The sequence below is a fragment of the Heterocephalus glaber genome, unplaced genomic scaffold (genome assembly GCF_053883595.1).
Source record: "Heterocephalus glaber isolate CG9 unplaced genomic scaffold, H.glaber_assembly_v1.0 deba00001444, whole genome shotgun sequence".
In the NCBI taxonomy this organism is placed as follows: domain Eukaryota; kingdom Metazoa; phylum Chordata; class Mammalia; order Rodentia; family Bathyergidae; genus Heterocephalus; species Heterocephalus glaber.
In genome coordinates this window covers 11947992-11971212 of record NW_028258297.1, presented here as the reverse complement: position 1 = coordinate 11971212, position 23221 = coordinate 11947992, and the positions used below count along the sequence as shown (strand labels likewise).

Sequence of the window (23221 nt, the reverse complement as noted above, 5' to 3'; positions counted from 1 at the left end):
TCTGCTGCCCTTACAGGCCACTTAGCCAATACTGTAGGACACAATAAAGATGGGTGCCTATCTTCAGAGAGATCTATCTGGTTTTAACATATTGGAAATGCACAAAGGGCTGAATTTATCACTTCCCTAGATCTTTTACAGTCTGTAGGTAAAGGTTAGGAGGAGTAAAAAGGTTTAAGAAAAAAGGTATGTATATACTTACCACAGCGCCAACTCCATAGCTAGCGGCAGGGGCAAGGGCATGGTAGGGGTCAGCTGTGTACACCCTGCCATAACTGGAAAAAAGAGGTACAAATCAGAGAGGTAAAAGCAAGACTGTAATCTAAGCAAATTAGAGTTTACTGTGCTAACACCTTGTGTGCTACTAGGTCTTGGACTTTTATCAGGAAAACTGGAAGAATGGAAAAAATCTTTCTATTTCTACTCTTTTTTTTTTTTGGTACCGGGGATCGAACTCGGGACCTTGTGCTTGCCAGCAGAACCACCAAGCTAAATCCCTGGTCTCTATTTCTACTCTTGAACACAATAACTAAAAAATTCTGGAGTACTTCTATGAAATGGAAGAGAAGGGAGTTGGAAGTGAGGAAGAGGGAGACTTCAGTCAAAGCCCAGAAAGAGACAAGACCAAGACAGCGGGATTGGGGAGGAGCCAGTGTCTGTGCTTTGGCACGACAGAGGCCACTAAGATCAGACTGCCAGGAAGCGCATGGCCAGAGCACTGCCTTGGAAAAGGTGAAGGAGGAAAAGGAGGTGGCACTATGGATGGTGTGTGCTCACTCTCCACCCTGTACCTACCCGTCGCTGTAAGCGGCTGCAGCGGCTGCAGCAGCTGTGGCTGCAGTTGCAGTAGCAGGCTGTGCATATCTGTAGGCTGCATATCCACCCTACAGGAGAGAAGAGAACTGACTTTACAGATACCTTCCCCCAGGACAGACACACACGTGCCCACCCACACGCAGACACACACATGTAGACACGGAGACACACAGACACAGATACACACATGGGAAGAAAATGTTTCAAACTGCATCAGTCTGCATGTTACTCCTCTGACAGGCAATTAAGCTCTACCCAATGCAGGAATTTACTTTCCAATTTGTGACAGTAGCAAAAATAAGCTATATAGATAGTACCTGTTAATTTTAAGAAATAAAGATAAGGTTTTGGATCTGTCTTACTTCACAGTCTTTGTTGGAACTTTGAACAGAGAAAACATTCACAGAATGTTGCAAGAACTCTGACAAGAAATGTAAAAACAGTTAAAATACGTTACATTTACATGGGTTAACCTCATATTCTCTGAAGCACTTGGATTGACTCATTACAAAGATACTAGAGTTTATCACAGAAAGGTCTGATAGAGAGCTCTGCTCCACTGGCCTAGGTGTTTGCCAAGAGGCTAAGATCATCAGGGAGTGTTTAGAAGGAAAGGACAAAGTAGATCGGGGTCAGCAAACTTTGGCCCTGGGAGCTAATGCAACTTGCCAACTGTTTTTCAAAATAGTTGTAACAGATAGTATGGCTTAAAAAGCCAAAAATATTTACCGCTTAGCCCTTTACAGAAAGTCTGCCCACTCCAGTCGGTTTCAGACTCTGGCAAACCAGATTACAAATGGCTGAGGGGTCTTTGGTTGGATTCAAATAGATATGGAACTATTCCACTTCTCTTAGATGAATCAAATACTTTAAAGTGAACCATATGTCTGTCCTGTTTAAGAAAGTACTTCAAAGATAAGCACCACAACAAATGCCCTGAGACAAGCTACTGAAAACAATGGCAAGCCCACGTATTTATAGAGAGGCTATGTTGTCTAGGCTAGGTTCAAATTTGCAATCCCCCAGCCTCAGCCTCCTGAGCAGCTAGGATTACACAAATGTGCTACCAAATCTGGCAAGCCCTAATTTTTCTTTACACTTCTAGAATTCATCTATTTTACCTAAACCCAATTCAGATGCAAATTCTTATTATTGTCCTTTTACTATGAAAGATGCTGTTCGAATGGTCCATTTGGATATCATTTCAGTAGTGAACAATAGTAGAACCATTTTATTTCTGTAGATTAGGTATGTCCATTTCTCACTGACATTTGAAACTTTCTACTTTCTTTTCTTTTTTAAAACTTTATCCTTAGCCCTAAGCTCTTTACTTTGTATTTTTTCCAAACATTCAATTTTTGCTAAATCTATCAAAGAAAGTTCAAATTTGTAACTATATCATTGCTTAGGACTGAAAACACGTATTTTCTAATGAGACGACTCATTCCTTTTTGGAGAAGCTTCTATCTTGCTTCTTTTATTTCTGTTAAATCTTATTTTAGAAATGTCTATAATTTTATAAACTAAATGTTTCTGCTTCATTCTCATGTAATTTATGCTTTTCTCACTGAAGAAACTGCAATGTGAGGGAAAATTCACTCTTGTTTTTTAAGTTTATGCTGTGTGTTAAAAAATTACTTCACTGGCTCCCAGGAGTTATGTTACTCTTTTTTGTTGTTGTTTTGTTTTTGTTTTTGGTACTGGGGATTGAACTCGGGTGGAACCACTGAGCTAAATCTCCGGCTCATGTTACTCTTCTTTTGTTCACCCAGTGACTTGGAAAAGGAAATATTTCTTTTCACTGACAGTTTTCTATACATACGTATGAAAGTCAGGAGATTATAATTAGTATTACTAAACACTGGCAATAAATGGAAGTGGGTGAAGGTACAGCAGGAAACATCCTACAGAGCTGGTTTGCAACCAACAATTCCTTGGAATTCTAGCCTGGTCTTTTGGGAATGGCAGGCCAGACTGACTTGGGAAAGCTGTGCAACTATATGCTGACTGCAACATACAGTTAACTAAAGTACAGTGGTATGTTCACGAACACTTTTGTTTGCAAACAATTTGGTTTGCAAATAGAAGCATTTGGCAAAATTTTGTTTTTTGTGAATTCTGCATCGGGTGACAAACATGACCATGGTCGTCATCTTTTCCAAAATTGTAGTACAAATCAAGTTCGTGAACTGAAGCATCACTTATTTTTTTAAGCTTCTAAATATGACATGAAGCAGTAAAAGCATTTTTAAAAACAAAATGAAAGTTACAGTTGACAAAATAAATTTTTTGGAGATAGTCTCACTGTTACCCAGGCGAGTCTTGAACTTGATCTTCCCACCTCAGGCTCCTAAATGGCTGAGATTACAGTTGTACCACATGCCTGGCCATAGCTGAAGTGATTATAACTAGAAATCTTAAGAATTAGGGCCTGTGTGAGGCCTACAGCAGAGCTATCTTTAGTAAAATTTTCTGTAAATAATGATAATTCAAACACCAAAATAATCTTTTTTTTTAAACACCAAAATAATCTTCAAAAATTTTAAATGTGAAGGTAATAAAGGGAGTTAAAGCCTGATTCATGTTTACCTAGGTAAAGCACTTAAAAACTAGGGCATCCACCTAGGGCAGAGGTATAGATTCTCTTCAAGGGACTCTGTGGCTTAAGAGTCTTCACTTGACAGCGGGGCACAGTGGTGCACACCTGTAATCCCAGTTACTCAAGAGGACTACAAATTTGAGTCCACTCAGCCTGGGCAACTTAGTATGCAGGGGATGCAGTTTAGCAGCGCTAATTTCAAATTTCAATCCCAGTACAGAGGGAGGGGAGGGCAAGCGTCCTTACCTGGCCCCCACAATGCCTGAGTAGAGATATTCTCTGTGAAGATTCATTCAAATCGTGGCTTTGAGCTGAATTCTACTAGTCCTGGCAAAAAGAGGTTCTAAGTGAGGTTCCTGACAGGATTCCTACCACTCATTTTCTTTGCATGCAAGAGGTCAGAAGTCCCTCAGTGCTGAATTTAGGAGTACTGTCACTGTCAATCCAAACCATTCAAAATGGATCAGACTGTGGGAAAGAATATTTTTTACAATCCAGAAAGAATGGGTAGATTCTGGCAGTAGTTTCCTTCTTCTATAAGTAAATTCTGACTCTGGTGCTGAACTTGATGAGGTTCTCTGTGATGCAAATTCATGAAACAGGACATGGATGAAAATATTTTACTTATAACAAAATGGTCAGGAAGAGTATCAGCACTAAGTAAAACAACATTAATAGTATATTTCCACATGTCTACTCTCCTAATAACTTTATGATAATGGTATTATAGAGAAGTCTTTTAAAGGAGAGCTATGCTTAGGATGGTTGGTAATATCCTGATTAACTAATCTTGTAATTCACCAATGATTACTCCCCAAACAAGAAAAATTAAATTGTGTATTATGGATTTATCTCTTAGAGATGTATCTTTCCTCCGAAATATTCCTGCTCCTGCTTAAATTGGTTATTTATATCCAATTTATATCACAAAAATACAGGATAAAATCCAGACCAATTTATTTATATTCTGGATTTTAGAGTGCATGAAGATTCTAGGCTGAGAAATTGTTTTCTCAACTTTCACTTCTACCACCAACTACAAAGGCCTTTATAGAACATGAGAACGATGTGCAGTTTGAAACACCAAGGTCTACATTATTGTTTCTTAAATTTTTCAAAAAGAACAAGGTGGGAAGGGGGTAGGAGAGAGAGGGCTCAGGCGTGGGGAGGGAATATGGCGCCACATTTATTAATCACATTAAAAACTAAGCATGCCAACATCTGGAGCTAAAACGACCAGCAAAATCACCACGTTCAGACTCATATTGGCTAACTCTATCTATCCCAGCATTCTCTTGGGACAGCAGTTTGCCCTAGGCTCTACCACAAGCTTGGTGAAGTACACAGCCTCAATTACTAGAGCGTGCAGCCACAACGACCTGGTATTACGGAAACAGTCAGTCACCACTTGAGTTAACATTCCATACCCTAACAACTGGCCCCACCCCAGCCCAAAGGAAGAGTAAATCTTGCCCACCCGAGCCCTGGCCCACACCACAATGTTAATAATTATAACAAGCAGTAACCCATCTGTTATATCAGAGAAGGGAACAGAGACTCCACTGAGAGATTTAGAGTGAGATGTTAACATTTCTTCAGCTGACTGCACAAACAAACAAACAAAAAAAAAGAGGAGAAATAATTCATTTGGAGATATGAAGTCATGAATAGCTGATGTGTATTGCTTTTAACCATGCACTGATGCAAAACTGAAGCAACCATTAATAATAAAAATTAAAAAGGACATATGTATTTACACACAATCAGACCTGTTTGATCTGAAGCAGTTTGCAGATTCTATCTGTGTGTGATTTGAAATAAAACAAAAAATGGGGATTAGCATGGCCACAGCACACCCTAATGTAGGAGGGCACACAGACAGCTTTTTGGAACTGAGGGCTGCATAATTCTGGCACGGCTAAGCCTGATTCAAATATGCTCATACCCACTGAAAAATAATTACTTTCTTATTCCTTGGCAATTCATTTTGAATGACTCCTAGTTTTCCCAAACAGGGTAACTATATTACTCCCCTCTTCCATCTGTCTGGCCCTGACAATGTAATTCAATCCTGACCCACAGCACTCAAGTGTATGCTCACCTCCTGCCAACAACCATATATTCTGATACACAGTGTTCTTCTCAAATATTTCCTGTACTTAAGAAATTTTTTTACATATTTGGAACATATCTGCCTTTAACTTTTCAAAGGGAAATGCTATGGCCTTTAAGGTCCTTTTTAATGACTTCTGAAGCTGTTATATCAAAGCCTCAGTTTCCCAAGGCTTGATGTTACTTGGGGATTTTCTCCTGTGCTCTAAATTCATTTTTATCATCGAATTAACCTGATGATGTTTCCATACTGCATAATTCTTTTGCACAATTCTGTAACTGTGTTTTAAATTAGAACACAATGGATGAGTTCTAAATATCACCCCTCTATATGTGACATTAATCTGCATACAGTTCAATCTTAAACTGGTTTTATTAATCTCACATTGGCAGACTTTTGCCTTGTCTCAATTTTAACCTCACCTTTAATATTACTACATTTTTGTTTTAAGTTTACATTAAAACAGGACTTCGGTGAGCATGTGATGTCAAGACAACTTCTTTCTACCTGAAAGACAATGACATCATGTGACACTGAGGAGGAAGGAGGGTGTGTGTTTCAAGACCAGCAGACAAAATGAAAGTTTGTTACCTCCATGTAGTGTACCAGATCAACACAGCAAGGAGAGTGTGTGCACATGTATAGAGGGGAACATGACTGTGATGCTCATAAACACTGCAGCAGAGGAGAGGTCTCTTCCAATTAGCAACAACTTATGCTGGACCCTTGGGAGTCACTTTATTTGCCCCTAGATGATTCTACCTCCTTTTTCCTCACTGCTTCCCCACCCTAGCTGAAAAATCACTGCTTTAGGAAACACTATTGAGTTCTTACGTGGCAATATGGCACCTATGAGTAAACGTGAATAGCACAGTCCCAAATTCAAAAAACTATACAATAATGGTATTATAGTTACTGTTTTTGACAGAGATCTATCTATTCTGAAAAGTAATAATTATATTTCACTTTATTATTATTTAAAATTGGGATTAAGGGAAGAAATTATAATGATCAACTTGGTATCTTCAATTTATTACTTCTATGACAGATGAGAGAGGATCTTTAATGAATCAAATCTTTCAAACATTTTACTATTCCACATATCTTCATTTTAAAAATCAGTTCATTTTAAAAATCTCACTGGGTAGCCACATAAAATAACTAAACTATGAAAAAACATTCCTTCTAGTACCCAGCCATCAGCAAACTTCCTAAGAAGTTTGTTATTAGTCAAATGAACTCACTGATCTTCCCATGTGAAAGGAGAAGGCAAGACAAAAGCACATCTTAGTTTCTGAGTTCAAAGCAACTTCAAACTTAAGCAGTAGTATAGTCCAGTCACTACTAGGATTTTACTTCAGGACCCGATGTGGGACTCAACCGAGTCCTATTTGGATAGAGTTCTACTTCTTCCCTTTTTATATTTCTTTCACAGTCATTAAGAAAATGTACCCACCATTAAGATCTCCAATATAAAATACCAAGGGCAAATGTGATTGGCAAATTAAAAGAGGCAGCAGTGATGGGACAGTGTGTGTAACACACCTGGTGCAGATATATGGCAGTGGGACAGGAGCACGTGATTTTGGAGGAAATGCCATTATGCCTAGAAAGTGACTGTGTGCACTGCTGAGGTAGCAGGGCTTAGATCACACGCTCACAAGTCTTGATTGTCCAAAAGAGCCTCTGTTCCCATCTCTAACGTGGAGCTGGAATGGTTAGTATAATTCAATTTTTTCACTGCAATCCACAATCTGATTGATTGGCAGGTCACACTGGCACTCCTACCTGAGGTATTTTAGCGCTAATGATTGGTTCCTGTAAGACTATTCTATAACAGAACACAGGAAGAGCAGTTCAAAAAACACAGCTGTGGAAGGAAAACAATCATACAAAAAAGCCCGCGACAGGGCCCACCAGCCTTTTCTTTCCTTTGGATGCAAGCATGCTTTTCACAGAATGAGAATTAGGAGTAGTTTATTATGCCACTTAGAAGGTGAATTGGGGTGAATCATGCCTTTTCTACTGGGCAAAAAAAAGGTGGGGGACACATGATCTGTCCATCACACTCCCAATCCCTATCCCAGCAGGTCTCTTTACAAATCCTGGACACAACTGCTAGATCAGCTCTCCAGAGAGCAGTGTGCTATAAAGAAACAGAAAGGAAGAAAATGGCTAGCAGGGATCACTGTCTATGAACGGGGACAAGGAAAGGGACTTAAAACACCTGTCACAGTTAATGTATTGGAAGCAAAACCAGCTTCTCCTTAAGTATTCTCTGATTCAGTGCATCTTATACTACAAAAACCTTCCAACATTTCCATTCTAATATGTGTTTCTGAGGAAACAAGAACTAAATGTATATGGATAGATTCCCACAGATGGGAAAATGTAGAGACAGAGGAACAAACGCAAGGTAGAACAGTTGTTCATATGTTTTAAAGTAGCAGTCTTTTGCTTCCTCACACATGGAATACAGACTGTCCACTTTTAACAGCTACACTTTTATTAGGCCCATCTCAACAGCTGCCTCATAATGTATTCTTGTTTCTCATCAGAGGGTTTGGGTTGTATTTCAGCACAAGTAAACAATTTTTTTCTCCATGAAGCTCTGCTTTAAAATATGTACAAATATATGATAATAAAATTACTTTCAACTATTTATTCAGAAAGGGACCATTGGTCAAAAAAATATTTTGGCCAGACCACTGAATTACTTTCTTAGTTTCATAAGGTAATTCAATTAGTAGATTTTTTTTTTAAAGAGTATTTTCTTGACAAGTAAAGAAAAATCATCTCTCTCAATAACATTTTGCATTTGAAAGTAAGGAAATGAAATAACTAAACAAATATTCAATTGGTTGACTTAAGATGACAATTGGCAGGCAGGGGATTTAGCTCAGTGGTACTGTGCCTGCCTCGCAAGTGCAAGGTCCTGAGTTCAATCCCTAGTACCACCAAAAAAAAAAAAAAAAAAAAAGATGACAATTGGCAATCCTTAACAAGACAGAACTAGGTTGGACTTTTTTTTCTTTTCTTTCTTTTTTTTTGATACAGTCTTGCTATGAAATTCAGACTGCTCTTGACTCACTATGTAGCCCAGGCTGGCCTTGAACTTGCAGCAATCCTCCTGCCTCAATCTCCTGAGTGCTGGGATTATAGCATGCACCACCATGCCTAACATGGTTGCACTTTTTAAATAAGAAAAATAAAAGGAAAAAAATTTGATTTAAGAATTAATTTAAATGGAAAAGTTTGCTCTCCTAGATTAGATTTCAAGAAAAGAACATAAGGATGAGTTTAATGAGAGTACAGATACTAATGTATATGGGAAAATGTACATATTAACATCATATGTAAATATGTATATTTAGAAATGTGCAATTTGGTGTAAAAGATTTATCCAACCCTCAAGTTTACCTGTAGATATAGGAAAAAAAGATTTTTAAAAATTATTTTTTGCAAACATTCTAAGGAAAGAGGTAGGTTTTAGTTAAAGTACAAAAGTCATGAAATATGGATTAGTTGGGTTTATGCTCAGCCATATGAATAATTTATATAATTTGGACCAGTCAAAAATCTAAGAAACCTATCTATGAAGTTAGAGTGTTGGACCAATCATGGCCAGAGAATCTCTGGTTGAAGGTGGAATTAGTTCACTAAAAAGGTACTATTTATAGCTTTTGGGAGGAAAGGGTAAAGAAAGCAATCTAGACAATTTTAACCTATCCCCACAAAATAATTTCATGTTGACAAAATTTTCTTATAAAATTGTTTCTTAATGACTTGGGTGACTAGATGAAGATAGTATTCAGAAAAAGACCATTTGAAGAGGTCCTAACAAATCATTCATAGAACTTCACCTTTAGCTAAACAATTTAAATAATGGATTAAGTGTTATCATGGCCAGTAAAGTAAAAAATCTTGTGTGATGGCTGAAAGTGTGTAAGAGAGCAGAGGTTATTAATGATACTACTCTTGTCTTTCTGCCAGATCTTGAGAAAAGAGAACCACTGATGGTGGATCTTTGTATAAAGAAAGTCTTAAAACACGGAATAGCTGGCATCCTCTCATTACTACACTCTTCACTGGCATTAAATCCTTACAGTACTTTCACAAGTTTGTTTTCTCCAAGTATATAAAATAAGAAAGCACATAGTTCAGAAAGCTTATTGCCATCTACAAAAATCAAAGCTCTAATGATCTAAAGAGGGATATGAAATGAGAAGAATAGGAGAGAAGGGAAAGAGTTGGTTCAAGGCCAAGCTAGTCTTGCTATTTATGTATGCAAATGATACGACAGTAACAAAAGACTTTAAACCTGCTGATCATCTCAAAAATTAATCAGAAATACACACAATATCTGTGGGTGTAGGAAGGGAAAAGAATATGTCCAGTAGACTGACCCTAGCAATCAGGAGACCCAAAGGCTCAGTTTTTGCACCCAGGGGCAAGCGCAGTGGCAGAGAAGCATGCTTGCATTCTTAAATATATAAATATATATATATATATATCCACAAGGAAAAGGAAATAAAAATGAAATAAATTATATTAAAACAAAAAACAAAATAACCAAACCAAAGAAACAGAAAAAAAAGGCTGGCTTGTCAGGGGATGGGGTCAAGAAGGCCCCAGTGTGTACTTACATAGAGGTCAGCACCGTAAAATCCGTCCTGGTAAACCACACTGCAGAAAATCCACACAAAAACAAAAACAAAAAAACAAAAGAACAGAAACACATTCCGGTTATTGAGGACGGCAGCATGCACATGCGCTCTACACAGGCAGGTGATGTATGAATACGTAACCTGGGCTTGGGGCCATGACAAGTCAGTGAGAAAAATGTGAAAGTGCACACTCATGTTATATAGCTACAAGACATGCGAGGAGACTGAAAGGTGTGCAAAACTAGAATGAGTATCTGGATATTTGATAACTAAAGGATTTTAACAAAACAAAACCACTCAGAGAAAAGCCTAAAATGGCTATCCCAAATCAGCTGTACTGGAACATTCACTTTTCATATCTGGAGTATTTTAAAAGGTAAGTCTGTTCTAGAAAGATTTTCTTTGAAGAGTTTAAAAAGAGGGTACGGATGGAGAGGTTTGACATGAAACAAGTGAACCCAAATAATTCCATTAGGGCAGGATATGTATGTAAACTACCTTTCAAAATTATGTTTATTACTTTATTTTGTTTCATAGTAAAATGTAAATTTTTCGATATCCATACATCACCTGCTTTTTACCCTGCACATTAGACATGCAATAAGATTTGGCTGATCACACAAGCATGCAAAGTATTATTATTCAGCATTTTTAAGAACCAATGCAACACCTCAGAAAAACAAGTCAATCAATTCTGACCAAAGTAAACAGAGAAATGTAATTAAAAAAAAAAACAAAAAAAAAAACAAAAAAACCAACCAAAAATACCCACAATGCATTGCTTTCACAAGCAGAGATAATGAGCTAAAGGTTAAAGGTGATCGGTCCAAGGTCCAAGAATTGAAAGGTGCAGTGGGGATCCCAGATAGTAACAATATAATCCAGAGTGGGAAGGAGTAACTGAAAGATTTTAAGTGGTCTTTTTTGACTATAAGAGTGCTCACAGAATCCTGAAAAAAAACAGCTGATAACTGAAGTTCTGGGCTTGACCAAGGATCATCCTATCTTGTTTAAAAGAATAAAATCAAAAGGGTGGCTAGTTAGGAACAGATGTTTCTCTTTAGATGACTTTGTATCAAACAAACAACCTGTAAATCTTTTATTTTTCTTAAACCTGGAGCAACACTATACTATTATTCTTAAAAATATAGATTTCCAATCTTTTGAGGTTCTTTTATATATATAGTCTTTCCCCAAAACATTACTTTGGGACCAAAAGACATGAAACAGCAGTAGAGATAAAAGATAAAAATTTCTTCTTCGTAATAGTTAGGTCAAGATTTGACTTTTAAATGAGATGATCTGTTTATTGTACATTCAACTAAACAAGATGGAAAATCTTACCACTACTTTCTGTTATAATTAACAAGTTGGCAAGTAGGGTTATTAAATCGTATTTTTAACATGAGTATGAAATAACTTGTTTCTTATAAGTAGCTGAAAAGTTTCTGAATCCTATTTTCAGTGACATTTTGTTATATTTACATGATAGTATGGTCACAATTTGCAGTGTTTCAAATGTTATTCCTTTGAACTACACAACAGGCAGACTAAACTATCTTTGATGGTTATTTGGCTAAGTCCTATTCATTTTCACAGTTCGCAATTGCACTTAAAATCTGAAAATAGAAACTAATCTGCCTCTCAGTTGCATTTCAGTACATAAAAAGACTGGTCCTGCAATGGGAAAGCTGGTAAAATAGAAAGCACTGAGTCCAAGTGGTGATTAATTGACTTTCAGTGATTTCGGTAAGGAGATATAGGGAAAGACTAAAAAACATTCAATAGTGAAATGTTGACATTAAAAACATGCATAGATTTTGCCCTAAGTCAAATCACTTAATGGGAATATTCATCTAAATTCTAGAAGAATTTCAATATTCCCTGTATAAAATGCCACAAGGAGGCTAGAACACAATTAATGACGATGGAATTAGTTAACTAAGCTGAAAAGCAATTCCAGGCCATTCCCCATAAAATACTGGACTTATTCCTTGCCATCTTCCATGTAAACAAGTAGTTTAGTTAATAAAAAAGAAAACATGGGAAATTAGTGTTCAATGTAATGCACAGAAATTGATGTGATTAGACATAAAAGATAAAATATCTTTGAGCAAATATATACCTGACACGGACTTGGTAGAGAATGGGCTCTCAAGTTTGGCCAATATAGTGAAATGACCTACATCAAACAGGAATGAATTCAACCACCTTATACAATTACTTGGGAAGGTTAAAAAGAAATCCCACGTTTCTCTGAGCAGTCTTTTTGCAAATGTGACAGTAAATATCCTTGGGCTGAAATGGAAGAAGCTTCGTGATCAATTTTCCTAGTGTGTAGGATTTTCAAATCTTTTTTATGTTTTATTTGAATATTTTTTGGATGAATACTAAGTATTCATTTCTTTAGAGATGTCAGAGGTTGAAGGTCAAAGGTCAAGTAGAGAGAAAAAAGGATAAAATTAAAAGTCATGGCAGAAGATGGAGATGATGAAATGCATGGGATTTAAACATCTTTAACTTGCAAACAATAAAAAGTAATTTTCTGTAGCAGTTCCCTTCCAGTGTCTTTTGGAGCCTGCCCACTTCCACATGCATACTTGCCTTGTCTAATAAAAGTGCTTTAATTCTGTGGCATGGAGGACTCCTAATGGAATGTCCAATTGGTCTATGAATGAATGAATGTTAAATTAGTACACCTCCAGGTGAAGCCAAATTTCCTCTCAGAAAAGGACATACAAAGGAGGCTCTTTCCCTTTATGTTTTAACTAAGTAGCAGCTAACAGGGTTTTCTGCCGCTATTTATTTCTTTGTAAGAATACAGAAAAAAACCTGCCAAAGGCAGAGAAAAGATGAAGAGAAAAGTCCCATCTCTGAAGAGAGAAAGCCCTTGGTACAACTGACTTGTAAAAGTCTACTTCTGGTAAAAATACTCATTTTAGGCTGACACAGAGAAACAACTAAAACAAACTTGCCATCTTCACTCCTTCTCCCTCTTCATCAGCAAGGGATTTATTTGTTGCTATGGAATCATTCCACTGCATGAGACACCCTCCACACAAAAATCAAAAGGTGAAGGATGCTCAGCGACATCAGCTGTTTTACCATCCTTCAGAAGCCAACTGCAGTTTAATCCTCCTAATTCTCCCTTTCTCCCTTGATTCAATTGGACTCGGTTCATCTTTGAATTAACCTCTTTTAATCCGTTTCCTACAAAGAAAGCAAATCCATTGTGGGTAACTAGCTCTGCTGCTCACCACCCAGGCAGTGAAACCATGGGGACGGCACATGTGCCAGCCTCTGCCCCAACACAGGGTGGCAAGAAGGGGGTGAGCACAGCAGACACAGTCTGGTACTACAATCTCCAGCTCCTCTCTTGGTTCTCTGCAATAGTGTTAATCCATATTCGTGCTCTGCTGAGTGAACTCCATGCCAACACACTGCTAGTAAACACAAGCTGGTTCTGGCTACCGTCTTAAGCCCTTACAATGAAGGCTTAAGGTGGCCAAAACCAAGATTTATACAATGAAATGTCATTTTGTTACATTCTTATGATGGTTTATTTTGATTCTTGCCATCTAATACGTTAATTTGCAAATATTCATACTATGTGGCACAGCAATGTCCCAGAGTTAAAAGAGGGCCATGGTATTCTTTTTTGGGGGGGGGAGTCCAATTTCTTATTTTAGACACATACTAATTTGGAATGTAATGCTTACTTACCCTGGATAGGCGGGGATGGCTGTAGGAGGTACCGCTCGAACTGCACCATATACTGTCCGCCCTCTGCCCCTCAGATGGGCTCCTCTGAAAGCAGCCGCTGTGGTGGCTGCAGTTGGGTAAGGGAAGCCAGGAACTAAAGGGAGACCCAAAATATTACAGAAATGTCAATGTGCATTCAATAGTAGGTATAGTCACAACTCATTGTAAACAAATTATAGAAGAGATGAAAAGCTATGTATCGCATCATTCAAAAGCTGGTACAGGGCCAGGGATTTAGGTCAGTGGTTCCGCTGCCTGCCTTGCAAGCGCAAGGACCCGAGTTCGATCCCCAGTACCAAAAAATCCCCCAAAATAAAAGCTGGCACATAGTCTTCAGTGCCTCTTCTGCCCTGGGTCTCTGAGAGGGAAAGAAGTGGAAAGAGAAACCCAACATGTACAAGTGAATGATTCCATGCCTAAATTATCACAAGCTTCAGTGAGTTTATTCTGTTCCTTCCCATTTTGCCATTACAATGCTTGCTAGTAAGAAATAGGTCAAGAAGCTCTGAGGACTATTGGCACAATAAAAGCAAGACTTCTAATTTCCGTGGGCAGTTTAAATCAGATTGATTTGAGCTCCTTAAGTGGCCAATTATTAATCTTGTTTCTTAACATTACTGCATGAATATAATTAATCCTCAAAAGAATGTTCTTTTGTATTTTTATGTGGTATCACCTCCAAGGCACACAATAGTTAGATACTTCATTTCATTAGTCGATTTCATTCCTTTATCTGAAATGTTTTAATGCAGAAATGTAAGGTGAGAGGAAAACCACCCCTACCCTGTCATCCTCTCAAGAGGCAGATGTTCTCTATGGGCTTATTTTAAGTGTATTGTTCTCCGGAAAGTGTGCAGAGACATTATTTCCACATCCACTGAATCCTGTTTAATTATATCTCTTGCTGGAATGAAAAGGCTCAGGTCAAAATGACTTTAAAGATATCAAGGGAGCTGAGAATAATCAGCAGTACTGAAGGTGCTTTCAAGTGATACTCCACTGGAGAGCCTTAAGTAGACTAGCAGAAGACATGAATAGCACACGCTACACATATTCATGTCTTGTTTTCCTTATTTTCAAGTACAGAACAAATATTCTTCACATGCCTTCACCCCTCATCCCCTTTCCAACTACTTTTGTGGCAGTCTTCACATCTGGTCAGGATCATTCTAGCATGGGTTAAACAGAACAAAGCACTGTGATAATATTTACTGCCCTTCTTGAGAATGTTTTCTTTTCAGTTATGTATTACACTAGAACAACAAACAAACAAACAAACCAGCACACTACTGTTCAGTCACAATAGTCAAAATCCATGCCAGGCCAAAATAGGCTACTTACTGATTAAAGGAATGTAAGTGTTGATACCCCCTCTTCCTGATAGGGGCACTGCTGCATCATTGCCCAGGGACACATCTGCTTGAAAGCTGGATGCTGATTGCATTAAAAAAATTTAAAAATGGAAAAAGATTACAAAGGGGTAGAAAACTAAAACTACAGAGGCTATGATAGTTAAATAGCACAAATAGAAACATTAACTTAAATACTACCTGCATATAATTCGGGGCCGTACACAGCTCCAACTACTGGGCTTAATTTCCAACCTGAAACAGAAGACAGTGAGCACCTGAGATTATTTAAGGAGTGACCAGTGAATATCAAGTTGGCTTTAGACACCTCTGGGTTTATATTTGTCTACTATTAATTCCTCCTCAGAGTGCCAACTTGTTTTTCATGAGAGGGCAGTGGCACTGTCATGAAGCAGGACTAGAACAGTTGAATGGATAATGAGGCTCAGGAAAAGTAGGCAGGGGTACTTGGGATTCTCATGGAGAAAGACAAATTGGGAAAGAGGGAGGAAGATGGAGAGGGAATAAGAGCAAGAGAAGAGACAGAAATAAACCCTCAGGTTTGTTATAGTGCTGTCACAACACTACCCAAATGCCCTACTTAGTTTAACAAAAAGAAAGAAGGCAGTAAGTATGTGTGTCATTCTGTACTACATGGTGACGCACTTTCTTACACATCATTTTTTGGGGGGAGGGGGCACCAGGGATTGAACTCAGGACCTTGTGCTTGCAAGGCAGGCAGTGGCACTACTGAGCTAAATCCCCGGACCATCTTACACATCATTTTAACAGCCTTTACCACTATAGTCATTTTATAAAGTTATCTTCTGACTGGATTCAAATTTGACCTGGATCTTAGACTCCTGGTCCAATCATATCATGCTGGTTTTCTGAGTAGACTGAAATCCTCTTTCATTGGAATTTACCACTGGGATTTCACCGGGGTTCACCAAGTAAAAAAGGAAAGACATGCAGTAATAAAATTCAAGGTACATTCCAACTTCAGTGGTTTAATCTGTAATGAATATATTTAAGTGAATCAGAGTTAAGACACCAGACTTACTGAACATTAGTTTCAATGTTTATAAATGTTAGAAATTTCTAAACATTATGTTTGATGTCATTTTATTTCTTCTTTGCTTTAAAAAGATATATATAGGAATATGGCAAGTGCTTCATAAAAAGAAAAATGTACTATTCCCCACTTATGAAAATTTGAAAAATTTATTGAATTTTACACATAATAAGCAAACATACTTTAATATTTTTCTGAAAGACTAACTCTTTTATTGATTTCTTTCCCTTGCACTGTGCCACTGCTACTTTATAAATATGAGTGGAAACCAATTCTATTGAAATTACTGGATTTAAATGGCAATAAGCAAAGGCATTACTTAAGAGAAAATCTATTCATTGTCAATCAATCCAATCTCCTGTTCTGATATGCTAAAGAATGTGCTGTTTTATATGTTCCTGATGATGGTATCCATCATTCTATGTAAAACTATAGTGGAATCTAAGTTCAAATCCTACTTGGATTATGAGAGCATGAATGCTCTGCAATGTCAAATGTGTGTAAGATGCAAAGAGATGGCACAATGTTTTGCACAAATTAAGTGATTCCAACCGACATAAATGAAAATGCTGACTTAAAATTCTCTGGAAGGTTTCCAGGATAATCTTCTTAGGACCTTAAACATAGCAGCAGCAGTTTTCTCGAGTATCAGGCTTGAATAACAATTTAAAATAACATAAAAAAAACTGACCATTTTTTTCCTACCAGTGGCCTTATTTCCTAAGAACTCCTTTATTTTCTTTTGTGGTACTAGGGATCCAACCCAGGGCCCCATACATGCTAGGGAAGGACTCTTAACAGCTTAGCCACACCCCTAGGCTAGCCCTAAGTTCCTTTTAAATCCACAAATGGATACAAGTTGTTATGCTGTTAATAATACCTTGAGTATGCTTAGCTTTATACAGCTTACAATGCATTTTCAAAGATGCCATTTGGCCCTCACAACACCCAAAGAGGGAGACAGGTAGCATATCTATGACTGTGGGTAAATGTTATAGTTCTTTGGGCCTCCTTTCTTAAATAAGCAAAGAGGGTTAGGTTGATGATTTCTAAAGAGGCTTCTGGTGCTAAAATTCTGTGGCTGTCAATTTATAGATATGAAAACAAGATCTGACAGGTTAATAAAGTGGTGTCACAGAATAAAATGTAGAGTCATATCCAGAGAGTAAAATTTCTGTCTTCTGAAATCCTATCAGAGGCTCTTTTTGTCATGCCATTTTCCCTGTTATCTAAAGAAAATTTAACATACTTTATATCTTTTTCCCTTTTGTTTATATTGTTATCAAAATTACAGAAACTTGTTTTTATAATAGCGGTAAAAATAAGAAAGCAAGAGGTAAAGCAAATGGAAATTATGATGATAAATTTCTATCATGTGTGTAAAAAGCTAGGCTGCATATATTTAGTAAAGACCTTATAGGTTATACTGAATATTAATATATTTCTACTTAAAAGATTTTACTAGCACATAAGGCCTACATCTAGTACAGTGAGTTCAAACTTCTAAAGAAAGCAGCAGTAACTATACCTTTTATTCCAAATAAAATCTTATGCAGAACCCTTAAATATACAACAGAGAATGAAAAGTCATTTAGGCCAAAGCAGAAATGGAGGGCAGAGGATATAGCTCAGTAGAAAAGCATCTACTTAGCATGCATGCAGCCCAAGGTTTGATTCTCAGCACTATTAAAGAAAAAAAAAAGAGTAAGAAAGAAAAGTAAAGAAAAGAAGAGAGATCTCAGGACCCAGCCCATTTGCTTTCTTCATTTTTCCTCAGGTTGGCTCTGTAGAACAGTTGGCAAAATCACTGTGGCACTGCAGATTAAAATTATGTTCTACCACATTTAGAGAACACGAATCTGTTAAATTTGACAACTGGTACAAGAGTTCTGGGTTTTTTTAGGACAATTATTCATAAAAATTATTCATAAAAAATTTCCTTCTCATTTTATAGATGAGAAACATCTATAAAACTTACTATATAACTTGTGCTCATAGAATAGAAAATCCCTCTCACACACACAACCATGGCTATTACGGCCAGGCCTTAAGGAAATCAAGGGGTTTAGAGTTACAGTGATTATAATGTATCCTTCAACTTATCTTACTCTCGCTCACATGATGAGGAATCAATCAGTAGGAAAAGTAGAGTTGGTGTACTTCCAGCAACACTGTGTACAAGTCTAACAGTAGAACTATAGTAGCTTGAGGGAAAAAGAGGGAGCTCAAGGGTGAGTAGGCAACTTCAAATGGCATGTCTGTACTGCGTAGAAGATGAATGATAATGAGAGCTAAACACCTTAATAACTAAAAAGCTTAGCTTACATGTTCAACAACACTGGTCATTTGAGAGATTCAAACGAAAACAATGCTGAGATTCCACCTCACCCCAGAAAGAATGGCTGCTATCAAGAAATTAACCAATAACAAATGCTGGCAGGGCTGTGGGGAAAGAGGAACCCTGCTCCACTGCTGGTGGGAGTGCAGACTGGGGCAACCACTGTGGAAATCAGTATGGAGATACCTCAAAGAACTAGGACTAGAGGTCCCATTTGACCCAGCTATTCTTCTGCTGGGTATCTTCCCAAAAGAATTAAAGGAATCATACCACAGCGATATATGTGCACCCACATTTATAGCGGTAGTTTGTAATAGATAAAACTTGGAAGCAGCCCAATTGCCCATCAACTGGAGACTGGCTAAAGAAGATGTGTTTTTTTAAAATATAAAATAGAGTATTACTCAGCCATAAAGAATGACAAACTAGAGACGTTCATAGCTAAATGATTGCACATTGAAGCCATACTCTTAAGTGAAATAAATAGGACACACATATGTAAATACTGAATAGTTTCTCTAGCGTGAAACTGAAAGTGTAAATAAGGATCAAAATGTAGAATAGATAATGTGAAATTGAAGAAAGGATCCAAAGGGGAAGGGGAAGTGGGAGGGGTAGGGGAAAGGAAAGAAGGGAAAGGAATAAATATGAGAAAAGGGGGGAAAAAAAGCTTAACTTAATTCTAAGGAAAAAGCTAACCTGTAAATATAAAACATTCAAACTGTCAAGATTGAAATAAACAGAGGTTATTAGGTGTTTATAAAAGAATAAATGACACCTTTCTCAAAGACGTTTTGTAAGTTCTTACCATTTGCATATGGTGTGACCATCTTCTTATTGGTCATTACACGTGCTGTAGCATTATTCACCTAAAAATAAGTGTAAAGTAGGGGTAGGAGAAAGGAGACCACATTAAGGAATATGAAGTTGCTTACCCAGTAATACAGTACTTAATTTAAAACATAAATTTCTGATAGCAATGATTTATGTAATTAATATAATAATATAAAACATTAATATACAAAATTTTTATTTAAGTGCTTATTAAATGAGGCTAACAAGAGTAAAATGCAGTTTCCGTATGAAAACCTAGGGCTACTTTATCACTCAGTATTCTAAAAAAATACATTTGTAAGTTCTCTAGAGATCCTTAAACAGAAGTCTCTGCATTAAGGAAAATATGGGAAAAAGTAAATAGAAAACAAGTATATTTGCATATGAACTCTGAAGTTCATTAATAAAACAGGCTTGCCCCTGGGTAAGGAAGGAAATTTACAGGAAAATTACAAAAATAAATCTATTGATTTCACCAGTCCTGTTTTGCACTTTCAATGTTTGTCCCAGATTTTCTAAGGTTAATAAAAAAATATATATACATATATAGGAACTTAAATCTCCATGTTGATAATCTTAAGGGCCATTCTGCATTTTCTAGACTATATAGTCTGTTTAAGTTTTCAGAAGGCCTTTAATGTAGGCACTTAAAAGAAGTGTTTACTCCTTTTGTTTTATGGCACTCTCCACCCTTCTTACAGAGTAACTTAAATAAAAGCACTGTGAGTGCTAAAGCAAACAGGTACTGCTGGAGAGGAGATGCACAGAACTTAGAAGCCAGGACATAGCAGTCCAGTGTCAGGACCAGCTTCAAAGCTCTTGCAAGGAGGGTAAAACCTCACCACAGAATGTCATTATATATTGTCTTTTTAGGTCATAACTGTGCCAGTTTTAAGAAATTATAAAATGTAAATGTCTTATTTTGCCTCATAGTATAATATACATTGTGCTAAGCTCATGCTATGCACAGACGGATTTTAGGTAGCACTAGAACTAAAGACATTTTAATGTCTCGTTTACAATTTGTACAGTGAGGCTCATCCCATATGAGGAATGCTTAAAACTGCATTTACTCTTGTATGACCCCCAGATAATACAAACATTTCACATTTATAAGGAAAGAATGGGAGACAACAATGATGAAACTGAGAGCATGCAATTAAACAAAACACACACACACAAATGAAAAAATGGGGGAGGGGACAACTTCAGAAAGAAGGAAGAAAGTAAAGAGCAAGGTTAGAATGGATCAAGTGCTTAAACCAGGTGCTACAGCAGAATGCAACCAAGCACATAAAAGGAAAGTGGCCAGAACCAATCAGAAACCACCAGTAAGCAAAAGAGACCAACAGCTGCATGGAACAGAGATGGAAAGGGGAGCAAGAATAGCAAAGGACAGGAACAAGAATTTGGGTAAAGAGAACAATGAGGCAGGGAAAAAGAAAAGAGCCAGGAAGGGTGTTTTGGGCAGCAAAGGGGCAGTCAAAGGCAAAGAAAGAGATACAAACAGTGGTTTGGGAAAGAGGAAAAGTAGGGAAGGAAGTAGGGGCAGGAAATGCATTAATAAAACCAGCCAAACTGGAGTTCAGTAACTCTGAGTAAGATGTGCAAGGGGAAAAATATCACCATGAAGTCAGTACTCAAACAGCTCAGACTGCTACAAAATAATATGTACATTCAAAGTCCAGGCGGCATTACTCAACAGCATTGAAAATAAAAGGGGAAAAGGAAAGGAAGAGAAACAAGTCAAATCACATTTCGTAGTGTTAATGTGAGATGGCAGATGGACTTTTTCTTTCTTGTTTTGTAATTACATTTCTTAAAAGCTTCTTCTCTAGCACTTTTTTTTCCACTTACCGCCAATGGGCACAATCACCAGCACTGTGTATAGTTACGATGGAAAGAGTGAGTCAAGTGAAGGGCCCTAAATGCTAAACCATTGGAAAGGGGGAAAAAAGCAAAATATGCAGACATCTTACTCAAATGGTGGCTTTCATATTTAATATTTTTTAAAACTGGGAAAGGGAAAAGGAGCCAGTTAACCTTCAATGAACTGTTAAAAAGGGCCAGTGAACCCTGGTGGCTGACTCCTCTTCACAGTTATAGTACACTCGCAGGCCAGCCAACAAACGCTATGTTTGAGGATGTTATTTGTAAAATCTAAAAATCAACTGCCAAAATTCTTCATATTAGATAAGATTTTAAAACCACATGAGTTTTGGGTTTTTCCCTCCCTCCCAACAACCTCTATATAATCTATTTCCGTTCTTATCACACCCACATGGAAGCAAACTGGCCTCCTAAGAGAAAGAGGATATTGGCTGGCCCCTTGATTGATCACAGAACACAACGTTACCAATTAGATAGTTTTTAGACACTTTAAAAATTGGTTTTGTTTAGGTCTCATCATAGGAATTCAGAATCTAGCAAATTGAAGCAAAGGAAAAAAATCAAGAGAGAAGGAGGATGAACATTTTGGGAAGAGGAAAAAAGTAAATAAAAAACAAACATACATACACACACACACAGGAAAAAAAAAATCAAAATTAAAGTTCCAAACAATGAAAAAAGGGGATCAGAGGACAGCAGTGTTACTTTTTTAGTACAAGAAGGTGAAGAACAGATATAAACACACATACAGTGCACACACACTCAAGACGGGGTTCCAAATGTGAGATAAGTGAGGCAATATAAAAAAGGAGAAATAAAAGTATAAACCAGAAATTGAATTATTGAAGACATGCACCTCGATTTTACGGCCCTCTACCACGGTGCCGTGTAATTTCTCCCTGGCCCTGTCTGCATCAGCACTATTCTCGAAAGTTACGAACCCGAATCCCTGCATGCAGCGGGAGAAGGGGGGAAAACATGCACATCGTTACATTGAAATACTGATCTCTTGATAAATAGAGAAAATATATCACAGTATAAAACTGACATCAACAACAACTCAGCAATAGTCTCCCAAAGTCACATTTTTGGTCCATGCATATTTTGTAAAGGGAAATTAAACCCAATAAAAAGATAAAGAACTGTAATAACAACAACAGTAATTTAATTAATAATAACAGTAATAAAATATAAAGCATGTGAGGCCAGACCAAAATTAAGGTATAGTTAGTTACTCGGGTCAAACTATTCAGCAAGGAATCTGAACATAAATATCTTATCTTTCTCAATCAATTCATTTCCTTTAGGTACTAAAAAGAAACTGACATCCTAAACCTTTTATTCTTCAGTAATTGCTACATGAAATCTGACACTCAAGATCAATCACTATGATTGAGATTTTTTAGACAAGTCTAATCATCTTAGTCCCATTTTGCCTGTTTCTTACATCACTATGAATTCTTTGGGCAACAGGGTAACTTAAGGCATACAGTACTTCTGAGGCATAATTCTGTAGGTACAAGGAAGGGAAGAGGAGAGTATTTATGCTCTTCTAAGCAAGTGAAAATACCACTAAGCAATGGCCAATTGTGACTTTTCTTCAATGCTATTTTTATTTTTTATTATTTTTTATTTTTTTGGTACTGGGGATCAAACTCAGGTCCTTGTGCTTGTGGGGCAGGCAGCGGAACCACTGAGCTAAATCCCGGCCCCTTCAATGCTAATTTTAAATGAAGAGATTGACACCTTACAGTGAAAATATTTTCAGGTGAACTTCA

At 37.3% G+C, this 23221-nt stretch overlaps 1 protein-coding gene across 50 annotated transcripts in view; it reads right to left on the bottom strand.

Moving 5' to 3' along the window:
• The window catches only part of Rbfox2 (RNA binding fox-1 homolog 2), a 262069-nt gene that overhangs the window by 7169 nt on the left and 231679 nt on the right, over positions 1–23221 (bottom strand). For 10 of the 50 annotated variants that reach the window (XM_004845702.3, XM_004845701.4, XM_004845709.3 and 7 more), the window contains 9 exons: positions 22300–22392; positions 19528–19588; positions 15508–15561; positions 15299–15391; positions 13919–14063; positions 10175–10214; positions 5185–5216; positions 796–884; positions 203–275 (listed from right to left, as the gene is read on the bottom strand). In XM_004845702.3, the coding sequence (XP_004845759.1) occupies positions 203–275; positions 796–884; positions 5185–5216; positions 10175–10214; positions 13919–14063; positions 15299–15391; positions 15508–15561; positions 19528–19588; positions 22300–22392 (680 nt within the window). Of the gene's footprint in view, positions 1–196; positions 276–795; positions 885–4941; positions 5019–5184; positions 5217–7316; positions 7360–10174; positions 10215–12799; positions 12864–13918; positions 14064–15298; positions 15392–15507; positions 15562–19527; positions 19589–22299; positions 22393–23221 lie in introns of those variants that run through there. The other 40 variants (XM_004845710.4, XM_087213960.1, XM_004845711.3 and 37 more) reach the window with 14 other exon arrangements.